The sequence below is a fragment of the Bos taurus genome, chromosome 19 (assembly GCF_002263795.3).
Source record: "Bos taurus isolate L1 Dominette 01449 registration number 42190680 breed Hereford chromosome 19, ARS-UCD2.0, whole genome shotgun sequence".
NCBI lineage: Eukaryota > Metazoa > Chordata > Mammalia > Artiodactyla > Bovidae > Bos > Bos taurus.
Window position 1 is genome coordinate 61,973,204 of NC_037346.1, and position 17,584 is coordinate 61,990,787.

The 17,584-nt window shown below is 53.8% G+C and overlaps 2 protein-coding genes across 6 annotated transcripts in view; one reads left to right on the forward strand and one right to left on the reverse strand.

Annotated features, from left to right (window-relative positions):
- Window positions 1-10,412, reverse strand: LOC101907107 (uncharacterized). 5 transcript variants are annotated; one of them, XR_238887.5, is made up of 3 exons: window positions 9,503-9,846; window positions 3,463-3,642; window positions 1-1,790 (listed from the first exon to the last, which is right to left on the reverse strand). XR_238887.5 is itself a non-coding variant. In XM_059878366.1 (3 exons), the coding sequence occupies exons 1-2, from the start codon at window positions 10,275-10,277 to the stop codon at window positions 8,700-8,702; spliced, it is 975 nt and encodes a 324-aa protein (XP_059734349.1). In that variant the 5' UTR covers window positions 10,278-10,412; the 3' UTR covers window positions 1-1,790; window positions 3,463-8,699. The 5 variants fall into 5 exon arrangements, 4 of the variants coding, with proteins under 4 accessions (XP_059734349.1, XP_059734346.1, XP_059734347.1 ...); XM_059878366.1 differs by having other exon boundaries at window positions 3,463-8,899; window positions 9,503-10,412; XM_059878363.1 differs by having other exon boundaries at window positions 9,274-10,412.
- Window positions 10,408-17,584, forward strand: part of RGS9 (regulator of G protein signaling 9) — a 59,640-nt gene continuing 52,463 nt past the window's right edge. The window contains exon 1 of the mRNA XM_024979596.2: window positions 10,408-10,480. The gene's annotated coding sequence lies outside the window, so the exon portion shown is untranslated. The remainder of the gene's footprint in view (window positions 10,481-17,584) is intronic.

The following is a 17,584-nucleotide window of genomic DNA, read 5'->3' on the forward strand; positions in this document are numbered from 1 at the left end:
TAGCGTCTACCTGACCTCGTTTTAATTCGATTTTGTCTCTCAAGTCACATTTTCACGTATAAGAGGCGTCAGAACTTGGGTCCATCTTTTGGGGGGACACAACTGGACTCTGGCCCTGGCCTCACCAGGCTACTCTTGGCAAGGCCCTTAGCCAAGGGAGGAGACAGAGACAGAGTCAGAGACAGACAGGGTGGAGCAGGGCCAAGGTGGACATGGTGGGAAGCAGGCTGGAGCCCACACAGGGAGGCGGAGGCCTCTAGCCGGACAGCTTTACCCTCTGGCAGGAGCCAGTGAGGATGCACCAGGGCAGGGATGCGGGTTAAAGGTTAAGGGTGCCATGCTTCCTACAGAGAATCAGAGGGGTGAGGTCTGCTCAGGGGTGTGGAAGAGCCGCAGGACCCGCCAAGGTCACGGGGTGATGAGTAGCTTCAGGACCCAGATGAGACGGTGACCTGCAGTCGTGCTGACGAGATGCCACAGCCGGTTTTCCTCCCGGGTCTCTTATTCTCTCCCACGGGGCACCTCCGCTGGCCCAGGGGGACTGGAGGGCCAGGCTGAGCACCGGGGGCCCAGGAGGCCCTGGAGAAGTGGGCTTGCCGGCTGACCTGGAGTCCAGCGAACCGGGCGGGAAGCGCGGCCCCTGGGGGCCGAGGACCCAAGGGGACTGGCAGGGCCGGGCGTTAGGGGGCGGGGTGGGGGGGGAGAGCTGGGGGGCGTTAGGGGGCAGCGGGGGAGGGGGGGAGAGCTGGGGGGCGTTAGGGGGCGGGGTGCGGGGGGAGAGCTGGGGGGCGTTGGGGGGCGTTAGGGGGCGGGGTGGGGGGGAGAGCTGGGGGGCGTTAGGGGGCAGCGGGGTTGGGGGGAGAGCTGGGGGGCGTTAGGGGGCAGCGGGGGAGGGGGGAGAGCTGGCGGGGGGCGTCAGGGGGCGGGGGAGAGCCGGGGGGGGGGAGCTGGGGGTGGGGGGGAGAGCCAGGGGGAGGCGTCAGGGGGCGCGGGGGCGGGGGAGAGCGGAGGGGCGAAGCCGGCTCGCAGGCCCGAGCCGGACTCCAGACTCCGAAGGGCGCGCGTTGCTGGGTGAGGACAGGGTCCCGTGCGGCTGGGGGTGGGCGGCTGACGCGGGGGCAGCAGGGTCCCCGGGGGCTGTGAAGCTGGGAAGGGGGGCACAGCACTGCGGGCTCTGAAGTCACTCACTTCAGACGAGAGACTGCCCGCGGGGGAGACACCTGGCAGTAGGAGGAAGCGGAGCGGCGGGGGTGGGGGAGCCCCAGGGGAGCGGGGCTTCCAGCCTGGGCGGGGTGCGCAGTGGGAGGCCCTGCGGGGGCTGCTGCTTGGAGTTCTTGGGCAGAGGGCAGTTCATTTAGAAAGGGGGTCCCATGGGGGTGGAGAGTGTGCGATGCAGGGGCCGGAAGGGGGTGCCAGGAAGTTGTGTCGGCCCCGCGCTCCCCCAGGGACGCCCACAGTGCAGTGGGGACCCGGGCCCCTGGGATCTGTGTCACACGCGGGCGCGGGCCAGCCCAGAGGAGGAAGGAAGCGCTCGGGTGAGGGGGGCGCTTCGGGGCCGCCACGGTCAGACCCGGGCCGGGAGAGGCCAGAGCCGACCGGAGGTCCAACATGAACCAAAGCCGCTCCCTGCGCTGACCGAGGAGGGCGGTTCGGGAGGGTGAGGGGGCAGCACTGGCTGGAAAATGGGCTCAGGTCCCCGTGGCCTTGGGGTGTCAGGCGGGGGGCGCGTCCTCTCCCGGGAGGCAGTAGGGAGCCACAGAAGGTCTTTGCAGGAAGTATGCGGGCAGTCCCTGCGGAAGATAAATTCTCTGAGTTTGTATTAAAAACAAAATGCTTGGTGTCTGCAGGGCAGCCTTGGCTTTGGTCCCAGAAAAGCTGGCTACCCAAGGAGCGAGGAGGCAGGAGGATAGGACTGCTGCCCCCAAGGTCAAGGTGCTGCTCACGTTACTGGGGAGAGAGGGGGGCGGGGAGAGGGCGGGGGTGCGGGGCAGAGAGGAGGGAGGGGAGGGCGGGGGTGGGGGAGCGGGAGGACCGAAGTTCCCCGTCTAAATAAAGAAAGTGAAACTGGCGGTGGCCGTGAAATGGGCCCTCGCAGGTGTCTTCACTTCCTGCCGTCGGTCAGCTTCCTGAGCCCTCCAGAGGGGCTCTTCCCAGGAAGACCAGAGCCGGAAGGAAGCAGGGCAGGAACCTTGGAAAGTCCCTGACTAGGGAGCATCACAGTTAAAAGGACATGGAGACAGTGCTTTTCTCTCATAAGGGCGAGGCTGGAGACCTGAGCCTAGTCTGAGGGTCCAGCGGGCCTGCGGAAGCCGGAAGGAGACGGGATCTCCCGGCTGGCCCAGGGCAGGGCTTCTCAGGGCGGGCAGCGCTGGAGAGATGCTGGCTGTGGGAAGCCCCGGCTGGGGGGAAAGGGCTTGCCCGTGGGATGAGTCACCTCCGCCCCAGGACGGAGGGAGCAGAGGGCAGAGTCGGGGTGGGAGGTCGGGGTGGGAGCGGCCTTCAGCTCCCCGCGCCTCCTGTCTTTATTCCACAAGCCTCCGGTCTTTATTCCACAAGCGCTTCACTCGGGAGTCGCGGAGCCCCGCGGCGGTTCCTCTGGACTTCGGACCTGGCCTGCTGGGTTGGAATCTCTTCTCCACCCCTTCCTAGTTCTGGGCCAGGCCTCCTGCGGTGTCCAGGTTCTCTCTTGAACACGGAGCGGGTGGGGAGGGCATCCATGTGACCTGAAGACTAACTCTTTAAAACACACTTGGGACTTCCCTGGCGGTCCAGTGGTTAAGACTTTGCCCTCCAACAAAGACGGTGTGGGTTTGATCCCTGTTGGGGGAGCTAGGATCCCACAGGCCTCAAGGCCAAACAAACCAAACTTAAAACCAAAGTAATATTGTAACACACTCAATAAAGACTTTAAAATAGTCCACATTAAAAAAAAAAAAAAAACCTTTAAAAAAGGGCCTTCCCTGTATTAAATCCAGGAGCTCCAGTCCACCCCTTTCCCTCCTCCATCCCACTTCAAACTCACTCAAACTTCTTTTCCTAGATTACATGCGAAGTTCAAAAATTCGCTTCTATTTCTATATTTTCAGTAGTGAGCATATATTTACAGGGGAACAAGGAGACTTGTAAAATCAAAGACGTCAATTTTCTCAGAGTCCACCGGACTCCTGATTAAGGAAGGCAGAGTGTGATGTCTTCTGGGGAACAGGGGACAGGACAACGGGGTCCTGTTTGCCTTGGATCATTTCTAGCAGCTGTTTCTGGGAAGTGTGTGCCCCGGACCCACTGCAGGAGCGCTTCTCCTTAGAAGATGGAGGGGAATCATTCCTTATCATAGAGGGGCATCCTGGAGGCGACTAGGAGGTCCCACTTGGCTCAGATCATTCTACGTGGAATTCCTGAAGCCACATTCCCATGTTCCTACCCGCTTCCTCCATCCCTGACTCACTCACTCACCCACCTCACCTGGAAGCCATGGAGGTGCAGCTCAGGTTGAGAAATAGGATGTGCTGTTACTTCTGAACTGAGCTGATCCCTTTCGATAGACAGGCGTGATCTAATCAATTGCCTCGCAAGGAAAGCAAATTTTCATCAAACTCCAATGTATTTTCACCACACTGTTCTCCTTCTCTCATGCATCTTGGACTAAAATAAAACAATGTAGGTTCAACAAACATTTGGATGAATATAGTCACTTATCCTGAAGACCATTTCGACTGCACAGTTTTTCCTTTCTCCCCCCACCTTGTCCAATTCATCAAGCCAACTCCCATTCGCTACTCAAATACAATTTATTTCTATCCCAAGTCATTCCAAAAAGGACTTCTTGTGGCTGACCAAAAGACCAAAACCCAGAGAATGAAATCTCTGGGAGAAAAAAACACGAAAAATTGAACATTCATTCCAGTTCCTGCAAAAGAGCCTGATGCCAGATTTGTTCTGCTGCTCAGGGTGGGAAATGTCTGGGCGCACATCTCTTTTTGATCAAGAAAAAGGATACGTTGTGATTTCTGTCTTCAGGGAACTAAACTTGGAAGGAGATTTCTTTTGTGGTGTTTGTTAGAGAGACAGAATAGACACTGTCTTGACAGTAGTTTGGGGTCAAGTCAGATTTTTTTCGAAAAGAAATTCACGTGCTTTGTTCCTGTAATGACTTTTGGTACCCGCTGGAAACCCTCATACTGTAGATTTGCCCAGAGATGCTGATTCAACGTGGGCATTTGAAAGCACACTGGTGGAAGCTCAGACTGGCAAGAATTTTTGGAGGCAAATGTTATTTCGTAATGTATTGGCCATTATTTTATTTGGCATCTTTGAAAACATAAGCATTATGTCGTCAGTGTTGTCAGCTAGGTCATTATGATTTTTAATAGGATGCCATTGGGTGAATCCTGTGACATACAAGTGGGGACTAAGGAGGAGCTGGGACTGTGGTCATTTGGACATGAGTCCACTTAATCTTTGGGGCTTCCTTGGTGGCTCAGAGGTTAAAGTGTCTGCCTCCAATGCGGAAGACCCGGGTTCGATCCCTGGGTTGGGAAGATCCCCTGGAGAAGGAAATGGTAACGCACTCCAGTATTCTTGCCTGGAGAATCCCATGGACAGAGAAGCCTGGTAGGCTACAGTCTACGGGGTCACAAAGAGTCGGACACGACTGAGCAACTTCACTTTCACTTTCACTTTCCACTTAATCTAGTATTCATCCAAACTCTTGATTCATTTATACCATGCCTCTTTTCAGGCTTCCCTGGTGGCTCAGACGGTAAACAATCCTCCTGCAATGCAGGAGACCTGGGTTTGATCTCTAGGTTGGGAAGATCTCCTGGAAAAAGGAAAGGCTACCCACCCCAGTATTCTGGCCTGGAGAATTCCATGGACAGAGGATCCTGGCAGGCTACAGTTCATGGGGTCAGCTGCAAAGAGTTGGACAGGACTGAGCGACTTTCATTTTCACTTTATGCCTCTTTTCACAGTTCGATCAGTGAGGCATACAGGAGATGCTTAATATAAAACGTGTGTGTGTGCTTAGTCGTTCAGTTGTGTCCAACTCTTTTTGACCCCCTGGACTGGACTGTAGCCTTCCAGGCTCCTCTGTCCATGGGGATTCTCCAGGCAAGAATACTGGAGTGAGTTGCCGTGCCCTCCTCTAAGGGATCTTCCCAAACCAGCGATCCAATCCAGCTCTCTCGCATTGCAGGTGGATTTTTCACCATCTGAGCCACCAGGGAAGCCTCAACATAAAATGGTAAGCTATAAATTAGAAATCCAGGCAAGGAAGGCGTTCCCTGGGGGTCTAGTGGTTAGCACACAGTCTCACCCCAACCTGTTGAGTCAGAATCTGCATTTTTACAAGATCCCTGGGGGACTGCTATGTGCATTAAAGTTTGAGAAGGTTGAAGAGAGGACTCTGGGGAGTGCTGAACAACTCTGACCGGGGACTGGGATTCCCTGAGGTGATGAGTCTTGCCTGATGTACCCAGTGGGTCAGCCGTAGGTTTGCAATCAGCATCTAAGTATCCTGAGTCCTAATTACGTTCCTTCTTCCCACCCTACCTCGTCCCCTTCATCTGGGAAATGAGGACGCTTGATGAGATCCTTGTTAGGGTAGTAAACTGTGGGGTGATGAGGGTGGCCATTCAATTTATCATCCGAGCAAGGTCGCCTTAGAGAGTGCCAGAGGACCGTGAGCGTCTTCAGGCTGACAGGCCACTCACAGTGACTCAGCTGGCCACTCTACGCACCTACGGTTCTCTCCTGGTCGACAGAGCCCTCTCACAGATGTTCAGCAATTTAAACAGCAGAAATATCCAGTGACCAGATGATCTTAACATTCTATCTTTTTAATAAAATCTGATTCTCAAGGAAACTACACACACACACAATCTCCTAATAGACAAGTCACCATCTAACCTAATTGAGAAAACAGAAAGCCTAAGGTAACAAACAAAAGAGTGGGGAAACAGGTTTGCCAATTATGAGATTCTGAAACCGTTCTGCTCTCCCCATCCCCGTGAGTCTGGGAGCCTGGCTGAAGCGGGGCTTTCCCGCCATCTGTTATGCTCCGTGGCCGCCGCCTGGCCGGGCTGACGTCACATCTGCTGGCTTTCGGCCAAGTCATCTCCCGATGAGTCAACCAGCCCTATTCCAGCACTTCAGCCTGGAGCTGAGATGTCAGAGCAGCTTGGCAGAACTCCGCTCTTCTGCTGGGATGGGAACCCGATTATCTAAAGCCCAGTTTGTTGACTGCTCCTCTGATGGCAGCTGCCCACGTCCCCTCTCTGCCACAGCGTCACCCGCCGCCCTCAGCTGCCCAGTTCTAGGCAAGTCCCCATTTTTCACGGAACCATGTTGCTGGAGCTGGGAGGGCTCACCCTGTCGGAGACTGGGAGCTCCAGTCGCCCCTTTACAGATGAAGAAATTGAGGATCAGGGGAGGGAAGTGGCTGTCAGATGAGACTGCTTTTATTCATTTTGTGCTCTTTCTATTATACTATCTTTAATGACACTAAGTAACAGTCACAACTGGCATCTGTTGGTTTGCATGCTGTCTATCACGTAGGCAGTCACTGTGCCATTCCCATTTCACAGAGGGGTTAAGTAACTTTCCCAGACTCACACAGTTCGTTGGTTGTAAGTAGCAGTGTGGAGATGTGACCCCACATAATCTGACTTCAGATGCTATTCTCTCACCTCCACTGACTGCTCCAAGAGTCCTCACGTTATTCTGGAAAGATACAGGACTCAGACGATGGGTGTAATGGAGCCACTAGAGACGGTGGTTTTCAACAGTCCCCCAAAACACGAGAAACTGTGGTTTATCTGACATTCACCACTTGTCAGTCACGGTTCTAAGTGTTTTTAAAACATTTTAAAATTTTATATGGGAGTATAGTTGATTTACAGTATTGTGTTAGTTTCAGGTATACAGCAAAGTGATTCAGTTATACATATATATGTCCATTCTTTTTCAGATTATTTCCCATTTGGGTTATTATAGATTATTGAGTATAGCCTCTGTTTGTGACCCCAGGAACTGTAGCCAGCCAGGCTCCTCTGTCAAGGAGTTTTCCAGGCGAGAATACTGGAGTGGGTTGCCCTTTCCTGCTCCAGAAGATCTTCCTGACCCAGGAATCGAACTTGCATCTCTCGTATCTCCTGCATTGGCAGGCAGATTATTTGCTCTTGCGCCACTTGGGAAGCCCTCATTAATACTCTCTGCTGTATACAGTAGGTTCTTGTTGATCATCTATTTTATTTATATGTAGTAGTGTGACCTAGGATAACCACGATGGTGTGGTCACTCACCTAGAGCCAGACATCCTGGAGTGTGAAGTCAGGTGGGCCTTAGGAAGCATTACTACAAACAAAGCTAGTGGGGGGATAGAATTCCAGCTGAGCTATTTCAAATCCTAAAAGATGATATTCTTAAAGTATTGTACTCAATACGCCACCAGATTTGGAAAACTCAGCAACGGCCACAGGACTGAAAAAGATCAGTTTTCATTCCAATCCCAGAGAAAGGCAATGCCAAAGAATTCAAACTACTGCACAATTGTGCTCATTTCACATCCTAGCAAGGTAATGCTCAAAAATTCTTCCAGCTAGGCTTCAACAGTACATGCACTGAGAACTTCCAGATACACAACCTGGATTTAGAAAAGGCAGAGGAACCAGAGATCAAATTGCCAACATCCACTGGATCATAGAAACAGCAAGGGAATTCCAGCAAAACATCTATTTCTGCTTCATTGACTATGCTAAAGCCTTTGTGTGGATCACAACAAACTGTGGGAAATTCTTAAAGAGATGGGAGTACCAGACCACCTGACCTGCTTCCTGAGAAACCAGTTTGCAGGTCCAGAAGCAACAGTGAGAACCGGACATGGAACGATGGGCTGGTTCAAAATTGGGAAAGGAGTACGTCAAGGCTGTATGTTGTCACTCTGCTTATTTAACTTCTATTCAGAGTACATCACGTGAAATGCTGGGCTGGATGAAGCAGAAGCTGGAATCAAGATTGCCGGGAGAAATATCAACAACCTCAGATACACAGATGACACCACCCTTATGGCAGAAAGTGAACAGGAACAAAAGAGCCTCTTGAAGTAGGTGAAAGAGGAGAGTGAAAAACCTGGCTTAAAACTCAACATTCAAAAATGAAGATCATGGCATCCGGTCCCATCACTTCATGGCAAATAGACGGCGAAACAATGGAAACAATGTCAGATTTAATTTTCTTGGGCTCCAAAGTCACTGTGGATGGTGACTGAAGCCATGAAATTAAAAGACACTTGCTCCTTGGAAGAAAAGCTATGACAAACCAAGACAGTGTATTAAAAAGCAGTCATTACTTTGCCAACAAAGGTTCATATAGTCAAAGCTATGGTTTTTCCAGTAGTCATGTATGGATGTGAGAGTTGAACCATAGAAAAGGTTGAATGCCAAAGAACTGATGCCTTTGAACTGTGGTGTTGGAGAAGGCTCATGAGAATCCCTTGGACGGCAAGGAGATCAAACCAGTCAATCCTAAAGGAACTCAACCCTGAATATTGCATTGGAAGGACTGATGCTGAAGCTGAAGCTCCAATAATTTAGTCACCTGATGTGAAGAGTTGGCTCTTTGGAACAGACCTTGATGCTGGGAAAGATTGAGGGCAGGAGAAGGGGCGGCAGAAGATGAGATGGTTGGATAGCATCACTGACTCAAAGGACATGAATTTGAGCAAACTCCTGGAGACAGCAGAGGACAGAGGAGCCTGGTGTGCTGTGGTCCATGGGGTTACAAAGAGTTGGACATGACTTAGTGACTGAACAATGAGTGTGGACTTCCTGGTGGCTCAGCAGTAAAAAATCCATCAGCAATGCAGGAGATGAAGGTTTGATCCCTGAGTTGGGAAGATCCCCTGGAGGAGAAAATGGCAACCCACTTCAGTATTCTTGCCTGAAGAATCCCATGGACAAAGGAGCCTGGGGGGGCGACAGTCTATGGAGTCGCAAGAGTCAGACATAGCATATGCGCGCGCGCGTGCACACACACACACACACACAGTGTGTGTATGTTAATTCCACATTCCTCATTTTATCCCTCCCCCCCCTTTCCCTTTTGGTAACCATCTTTGTTTTCTATGTCTATGAGTCGGTCTCTGTTTAGTAAATCAGGTTATTAGTATCACTCTTTTAGATTCCACATATGATATTTGCTAAATGCTTTTCATATGTATCAGCTCAGGTATCCTAAAACCAAAACCAAAATTCCCCTTCCCAAAGAAAAACTCACAAGGAGGGAGCAGCAATGGCACCACTGAGATGGGGAGAATGAAGCAGAGAAAGGTTACATAACTGGCTTGAGCACAGCGAGTGGCCATCTTGGGGTTCAGAGCCAGTCCACCTGGCAGGGGAGCTGCATTCCTCCCAGCTAACCACACTCCACTGCCGGTTCATCGGGTTATTCATTCTGTCCTCGCAGAGCCCGACACACAGACAGGTGTCACTTTCCATCCACTCACTTTTCTCCAGCGAGATGAGGAGACAGACGCTCAGAAAGTTCAAGCAGCTTGCTAAGGCCATGCAGGGAGCTGATGGCAGCCCAGCTAGGGATCCAAGTGCCGGGGCGCACTGTTCACGCCCCTGGGCCTTGGTGCTCGGTCCGAGCTCGCCCTGGACCACAGAGCATGCGGGCGCCCTGGACCACAGAGCATCCTGGCGCCCCGGGCGCACCTCACCTGCGGCGCCCCGGCCCGCCAGCCCGACACCGCCCCCTAGCGCCAGGTGGGCGCCAGCGCAGCGCTCGCCCGGGCGGGCGCGGCGCGCTGATTGGCCAGCGCGGATTCGGGCTCCCGGGGGCGCGGGTCGGGGGCGCGGCGGGCAGCCTCGCTCCGCCTGGGCTCGGGACCGCGGGCGCGCTCTCCGGGGGCTTCCCCTTCCGTCCCGTGCGTCCCGGTTCTGAGTCCCAGGGGCCAGGATGACTATCCGACACAAAGGCCAGCAGTGCAGGCCGAGGATGGCGTTTCTGCGGAAGGTGAGCGCAGTGCCATCCGCCGGGCCCGGGAGGGGCGCGGGGACCACCTCGGGGAAGTGCCGGCGGGGACGTGGGCTGGGCTGGGCTGGGGGCGGGCCTGGTGGGGTGGGGGGAGTCCTTTGTGGTCTTAGTAACCTCAGTGATCTAAGCTTCCACGCCGCCTCTTGGTCCATGTTGGAGTACACGGGCCCGGCTGTCCTGAGGATGTCTACACGCCACACTTGCTCCGAGAAGCTTCCAGTGACCCACGGGGGAACCTGCATAGGAATGCACCTGGCATTGCGCTCCTTTCTTTCCCTGGATCGGGCCCCCAGCCCTTACGGCCACTTCTGCGCATCAGACTGCCCACCGGACACTATAAAGATAGGTGTGACTAGTGTCCGCGTTTTACAGGGAAGGCGACTGAGGCGAGTGAGGACCAACACTGGAAGAACTGTCGGTGTGACACAACAGTCTCCTTACAACGGTAGGAACATGATGCAGTGTCTGCTGGGAAGGGGCTTCCGGTTCTACTCCAGGAGCCGGGGAGCACCGCGGAGAAGCGTGCCTTGAATGTGAGACCCAAGCATGCTACATCGGGCTCTGCTGGGCCCAGGAGAGGCAGAATGAAGACCCAGGGGATGCGTCTTGTCTGTAGGGAGCCCTCTCCTGTTGGTGGGAGCTCCCCCTGGCTGAGATCTCTGTGGAGAGTGTCAGCCACCTAATGTGAGAAGCATTGTGAGCAGTGGGGGGTGGGCGGGATGTTGAAGCCATCCCTTCTGATACTTTTGGTGACTGTCTGGATTCCTTGCAACATTTGCGGTCACACCTCGGTGAGCCGGAATCTGGGAGTGGTAGCGCCAGGGCTGCCTGAGGGGTCAGACAGGCCAATGATGACATCTTGTTACAGCTGGGAAGCTGTGGTCTGGTCATCTCTGTGTGTCTGCCTGTCTGTATGTTGTGGAAGGGGTCTTCAGGAGGGATGGCACAGGGCACAAAGGTGATGGGGGGCCCGGAGAAAGGCCGCAGCAGCAGCCCCTGTGGAGAGCTTTAAAGTCTAGGCGGGTTTCTGTTGTTGGTGGACAGTTTCTGTTTAAGAAAAGATCAAGATGGCTCTGAGATCCTAGGCGTCAGTCATATATATGTATAATTTTTTTTTTGCGCTTCGGATTGATAACTTTTTTATATTTTTTTGTTTATTTCCAGGTCTTAGTTGTGGCATGCGGAATCTTCTAGTTTGCATAGGAACTCTCTAGTGGAGGCATGTGGGATCTAGCTCCCTGATCAGGAGTGTCACACAGGATCAGGCCCCTGCATTGGGAGTGCAGAGTCTTAGCCACTGGACCACCTGGGAAGTCTCTGACTAGAACTTTTTAAAGGGAACCATTTAAGTAGTTCCTTTAGAGTTTGGTTGGCATGGGTGTGTCCTCTGGAGCCAGGTTATCTCTGTGGGAACTGTGTAGGTTTCTGGCCGTACAAGATGGAGGGGCAGACAAAGGAACAAGGACACAGTCATGTCTTGTTACTGTCGTCCTTTGACAGGTCTTGCTTGAAAGTGCAAGTTTAGTAACATACTATTAATAGTAAGTCACTTCAAAGCTCCCCTTGATAGAGGTTTGGGCCAAAACTGCCTCATTGATTCTGTTGTTATTTCAGTATCTACATCATCGTGAATAAAGCTGAAGAGGTTCCTTGTACCCAATTTTATTCTATAATGTTAGGGCAAGTTTCCAGTGAAAGTTACTTCATGCACACATACAACAGTTCTTGAGTGTTTCTTAGCAACCTTCTATTTATCAGAGGAAATGTTAATCATGTTTTACTAAAGTAGGTCCTTGAACAAATTTCCGAGGTTTGTCATTAAGAAGCCCTGAATTGTTGAATTTCCACTTGGAACAATTTGTATTTTTTCCATGTAATTGTTTCTATATTTTATAAATAATTCATTGATAACACTGGCTCAATGATGTTGAGACGGTATCTATTCATGATATATGTAGGAGGAAGGGCAAGGAGGGTCCACTTCCTTCTCCAAATGTTAACGGCTCGTAGTACTTCATTATTTATGGACTGATTTCTCAATCGTCTGTAAAACTGAAACCATCCTACGGAAATCCAGTCAGATGATTTTCAAAACAGGGGTTTCAAAATGTCGTTTGAGAAGTGAGAGTGACTCTTGCACAGGTCTGTACTCAGGTGAATGATTTATGTCAGTGTCCCCAAAAGTGTGTTCTGGGAAAAAAACACCAGTTGGTGGTGGGGAGAGAGGTGGCTATTAACAGGGTGTTACCCCGAAGTCTCTGAGGTCAAATGCTTGAAAACCACTCAGCTAAACAAAGTCAGCTGAGCTCCATTACTGCAGAGCTTCTCAGAACAGTTTAATATTCTATCAGTAACTGTGGCAAGAGACTGGAGCTCAGATCCCAAACTTACTTGTCCATCTTTTATTGTCCCCTCAGGAACACACTGTGTGAAAGCTTCTTTATGTGAAATATTCCCCAATGCAGCCTGACAGTGTCAGAGAAGGTGAATCTGGTTCACTGAAGAATGCATGCCACAGTAGTCACACGCAGCACGACAGGGTCCCATACAGGAGGCCAGGGTCACACAGGACAGGGTCAGAGTAGGACAGGGTCTCATAGGAGGACAGGGTCTCACAGTAGGGCAGGGTCACATACAGGAGAGGGGCACATACAGGACAGGGTCACACAGTAGGACAGGGTCCCATACAGGAGGCCAGGATGACACAGTAGGACAGGGTCACACACAGGGCAGGGTCAGAGTAGGGTAGGGTCTCACAGTAGGGCAGGGTCTCACAGTAGGATAGGGTCACACACAGGACAGTGTCACACAGTAGGTCAGGGTCACACAGTAGGTCAGGGTCACACACAGGACAGGGTCACACACAGGACAGGGTCACACAGTAGGTCAGGGTCACACACAGGACAGGGTCAGAGGAGGGCAGGGTCTCACAGGAGGACAGGGTCACATACAGGAGGCCAGGATGACACAGTAGGACAGGGTCACACACAGGGCAGGGTCAGAGTAGGGTAGGGTCTCACAGTAGCGCAGGGTCTCACAGTAGGACAGGGTCACACAGTAGGTCAGGGTCACACAGTAGGTCAGGGTCACACACAGGACAGGGTCAGAGGAGGGCAGGGTCTCACAGGAGGACAGGGTCACATACAGGAGGCCAGGATGACACAGTAGGACAGGGTCACACACAGGGCAGGGTCAGAGTAGGGCAGGGTCTCACAGTAGGACAGGGTCACACACAGGACAGGGTCACATACAGGACAGTGTCACACAGTAGGTCAGGGTCACACACAGGACAGGGTCACATACGGGACAGTGTCACACAGTAGGTCAGGGTCACACACAGGACAGGGTCAGAGGAGGGCAGGGCCTCACACTAGGACAGGGTCAGAGGAGGGCAGGGTCTCACAGTAGGTCAGGGTCACACACAAGGCAGGGTCACATACAGGACAAGGTCAGAGTCGGGCAGGGTCTCACAGGCGGACAGGGTCACATACAGGAGGCCAGGATGACACAGGAGGACAGGGTCCCACACAGGACAGGGTCTCACAGTAGGACAGGGTCACACAGTACGTCAGGGTCACACACAGGGCAGGGTCAGAGTAGGACAGGGTCTCACAGTAGGTCAGGGTCACACACAGGACAGGGTCAGAGGAGGGCAGGGTCACACAGGAGGTCAGGATCACATACAGGGCAGGGTCCCACACAGGACAGGGTCAGAGTAGGACAGGGTCTCACAGTAGATCAGGGTCACACAGTAGGTCAGGGTCACATACAGGACAGGGTCAGAGTAGGGCAGGGTCTCACAGGAGGACAGGGTCTCACAGTAGGACAGGGTCACACACAGGACAGTGTCACACAGTAGGTCAGGGTCACACACAGGGCAGGGTCACATACAGGACAAGGTCAGAGTCGGGCAGGGTCTCACAGGAGGACAGGGTCACACAGTAGGTCAGGGTCACACACAGGACAGGGTCAGAGGAGGGCAGGGTCACATACAGGAGGCCAGGATGACACAGTAGGACAGGGTCACACACAGGGCAGGATCAGAGTAGGGCAGGGTCTCACAGGAGGACAGGGTCTCACAGTAGTTCAGGGTCACACACACAGGACAGGGTCACATACAGGACAGGGTCAAAGTAGGGCAGGGTCTCACAGGAGGACAGGGTCTCACAGGAGGACAGGGTCTCACAGTAGGTAAGGGTCACACACAGGACAGGGTCAGAGGAGGGCAGGGTCTCACAGGCGGACAGGGTCACATACAGGAGGCCAGGATGACACAGGAGGACAGCGTCTCACAGTAGGACAGGGTCACACAGTACGTTAGGGTCACACACAGGGCAGGGTCAGAGGAGGGCAGGGTCACACAGGAGGTCAGGGTCACACACAGGGCAGGGTCACACAGGAGGTCAGGGTCACACACAGGGCAGGGTCAGAGGAGAGCAGGGTCACACAGGAGGTCAGGGTCACATACAGGGCAGGGTCCCACACAGGACAGGGTCAGAGTAGGACAGGGTCTCACAGTAGATCAGGGTCACACAATAGGTCAGGGTCACATACAGGACAGGGTCAGAGTAGGGCAGGGTCTCACAGGAGGACAGGGTCACATACAGGGCAGGGTCTCCAGTAGGTCAGGGTCCCACACAGTAGGACAGGGTCCCACACAGGACAGGGTCAGAGTAGGGCAGGGTCTCACAGGAGGACAGGACGATAAGACTGCAGGAGGAGGCCTCACACAGGAGGCCAGGATGGCTACGCCCACGCTCCTCACAGCTGAGGGCACTCAGCCCGGGCGGTCAGCGGTGCCGGCGGCCAGCCGCTACCCGGAGGAGGAAGAAGCTGGGTTCCGAACGGGTCTCCCCGCCAGGCCCACTTCCGGGCGGGGGCTCGGTTCTGAGCGCCAGCCCGCGCCGAGCGGGGGGCCCTTCCGGGGCGCCGGCAGGGCCTTCCCCCGACACCTGCACGCGTGTGTCTGTTACTTGATGCGTTTTACACGCGCGGCCGGTCCGACACAGCACGACGAGCCCTAGCTCGCGTCCTTTTAGGTCGGGTTTTCACCCTTCTTGTCCACAAACCAGTCGCCTCGAGGGGCTGAAACGAGGAGACAAGTCCACAGCGCTGGGGGTCGACGGGCCGACCCCGAGCCAGGCCCTCGGGAAGGGCCGCGGGAGCTGGGGGGCAGACCCACCCTCACTGGCGCGCGCCCCCCAGGCTCGGGCAGGCGCAGGGAGGGGCCGGGCCGGAAGTGGCTGCCGCCGGAAGTGGCCGCCGCCGGAAGCCCGCCGGCGGGGCCTGCCCTTCCTCTCTAGGGGTGGGGCGGTACCCCCGTCTCTGTGGTCCGGGCGCGGCGGGCGGCGGAAGCGGACGCGGCGCGGGGCTCTGCGTGGGGCCCTTCCCTGCCCTTTGGCACCTGTGCGCGCCTGGCGGCGCAGCTGGCAAGAGTCGGGAATTGCCCTCATCACGACGTTAAATGTGGAGCTGCGGGAACGCGCCAGGGCCCCGTTTCTCACAGCGCGGCCATAGGGGCTCTATCGAAGTGAAGTCTGGCGCCCATTCGCTCACACTTGACTTGTTTTTTTTTTAAAGCGGTCTCACCCTTGAAGTAAGTTTTGGGCCTGAAGCCCGGCCTGGCCGCTGGACCCGCGGCTCCTGTGTCCCTCCGGGTTCGGCCCTCCGGCGCCCTGGGTCTGCGGGGCCCACAGACAGACCTTCCTTCTCTTCCCCTCGGGCCCACTGGTTCGCCTGGGTTCAGAGGCTCCTGTTAGCACCCTCTTACTTGGATTTTCTGGTCCAAGAAGAGAACAGAAACTATACAAATACAGAAGCTAGGAAAAGTAGAATCGTCTAGGTTTAAAAAACTTCACAGCATCCAACACAAACATCCAACATCTGTGGAGGATTCATCCTGGGCAGACAATCAGAGAAGTGGAGGGGAGAGGAAAACCTGCGTTTCTGAAGTGATCCTCCCACGAACGTCTGTTGGGTTTGCTCGCCCAACACCCAGTTTTGTTTGTTGCAGTTTTAAAGTGATGATTTTTCTGTGGAAACCAGCTAGCTCTCAGTCGTCTGAGGTGGGCGCAGGACCCAGGCGTGCCGGGTGGGAGCGCCCCAGCACGTCAAGGGGGCGAGGTTTGAGGTCAGAGGCTGGGCTGCCCAGGTCCCAGTCCTGGGTGCTACCTCATAGGGGTACTAAGAACCTCAGCTTATTATTTGTCCTCTACTCGTTTTTTAAGAAAAACCTTGTTTTAAATTGTAGTACAGTTGGTGTGCAATGTTGTGTTCATCTCAGGTGTACATCAATGTGAATCAGCTAAACACATGCACATACCCACTCTTCCTCGGAGTCCTTCCCCAGGTAGGCCGTTGCAGTGTTAGAGTTCCCTGTACTATACGGTAGGCCTGTGGTCATCTATTGTGTTGCTTTTATTTTGAATTGGAGTATAGCCACTTAACAGTGTTGTGATAGTTTCAGGCAGCAAAGGGACTCAGCCGTACACGTACATGCGTCCATTCTTCCCCAAACTCCCCTCCTGACCAGGTGGCCACAGAACACTGAGCAGAGTCCCCTGTGCGGTACAGCAGGTCCTTGCTGGTTATCCGTTTTATATGTAGTGGTGTGTGCATGTTACTCCCAACCTCCTAGTTTACCCCCCATTTTCCACTCTGTTTACCCATTTGTTCACTGGGGGTATTTTGTTTTATTGGAGTATGATTGCTTTACCACACTGGGGGCATTCATAACAGGCATCTACTCCGAGACTGTACCACACACTTAGGGGATAGGGCAGGTGTACTAAGGCCTGTTAGTACAGGCCATGATGAGTTCATCTCAGCGTGCTCTCTTCAGCTTTCTGTTTTTTCCTTTTCGTTTTTGCCTCCCACGATCCCACATCATCCACTGCATTGCCCCAGAAGTTTATTTTTCGTCTTTTTTTACCTACGGGAGACACCCTCAAGACAGAACCATGTCTTCCGTGCATGCTCAGTCGTACCCATCTCTTCCCGACCCCATGGCTGGTAGCCCACCAGGCTCCTCTGTCCGTTGGATTTTTTTTCCCAGGCAAGAATCCTGGAGTGGGTTGCCATTTCCTTCTCCAGGGGATCTTCCTGACCTAGGGATCGAACCCTCGTCTCCTACTTGGCAGGCAGGTTCTTTACCACTGAGCCCCCTGGGAAGCCAGGACCGTGTCTTACTCACCATTATACCATGCGCTTGACACGGTTCCCACCCCAGAAATGGTGCTCGGTCAAGTCTGTCGAACAAAACTGAATACTCCCTGACACAGAGCGGAGAGCACTGGACCAACGAGTGAAAGTGTAGTGAATCCTAGAGGAGGGACAGCGGGGAGATGGTGACAACCTCATGAAACTGGGGCCACTTTCTTACCGAAAACGCCACGATCCCTGGAGACTGCAGACTCCATTTCTTCGTGCTCTGGACTTGCTCTCGTATGGAGGGCAGGTGCTGGTGATCAGCAATCTACTGGTACCCAAGCCTGGCTTTCTGAACGACTGCTGCTTTTTTTCTGCCTTAGAACCCATTTCTTCTCTTGGG

What these genes read in the sequence shown, in the direction of transcription:
- LOC101907107 (XM_059878363.1), bottom strand. Translation starts at nt 10,277, where the DNA reads ATGCAGGTTCCCCCGTGGGTCACTGGAAGCTTCTCGGAGCAAGTGTGG. An exon ending in GCCATTGCTGCTCCCTCCTT is followed by an intron (nt 3,643 to 9,273) that starts GTGAGTTTTTCT and finishes GTTTTATTTTAG; the next exon opens with TCCAAGATGCATGAGAGAAG.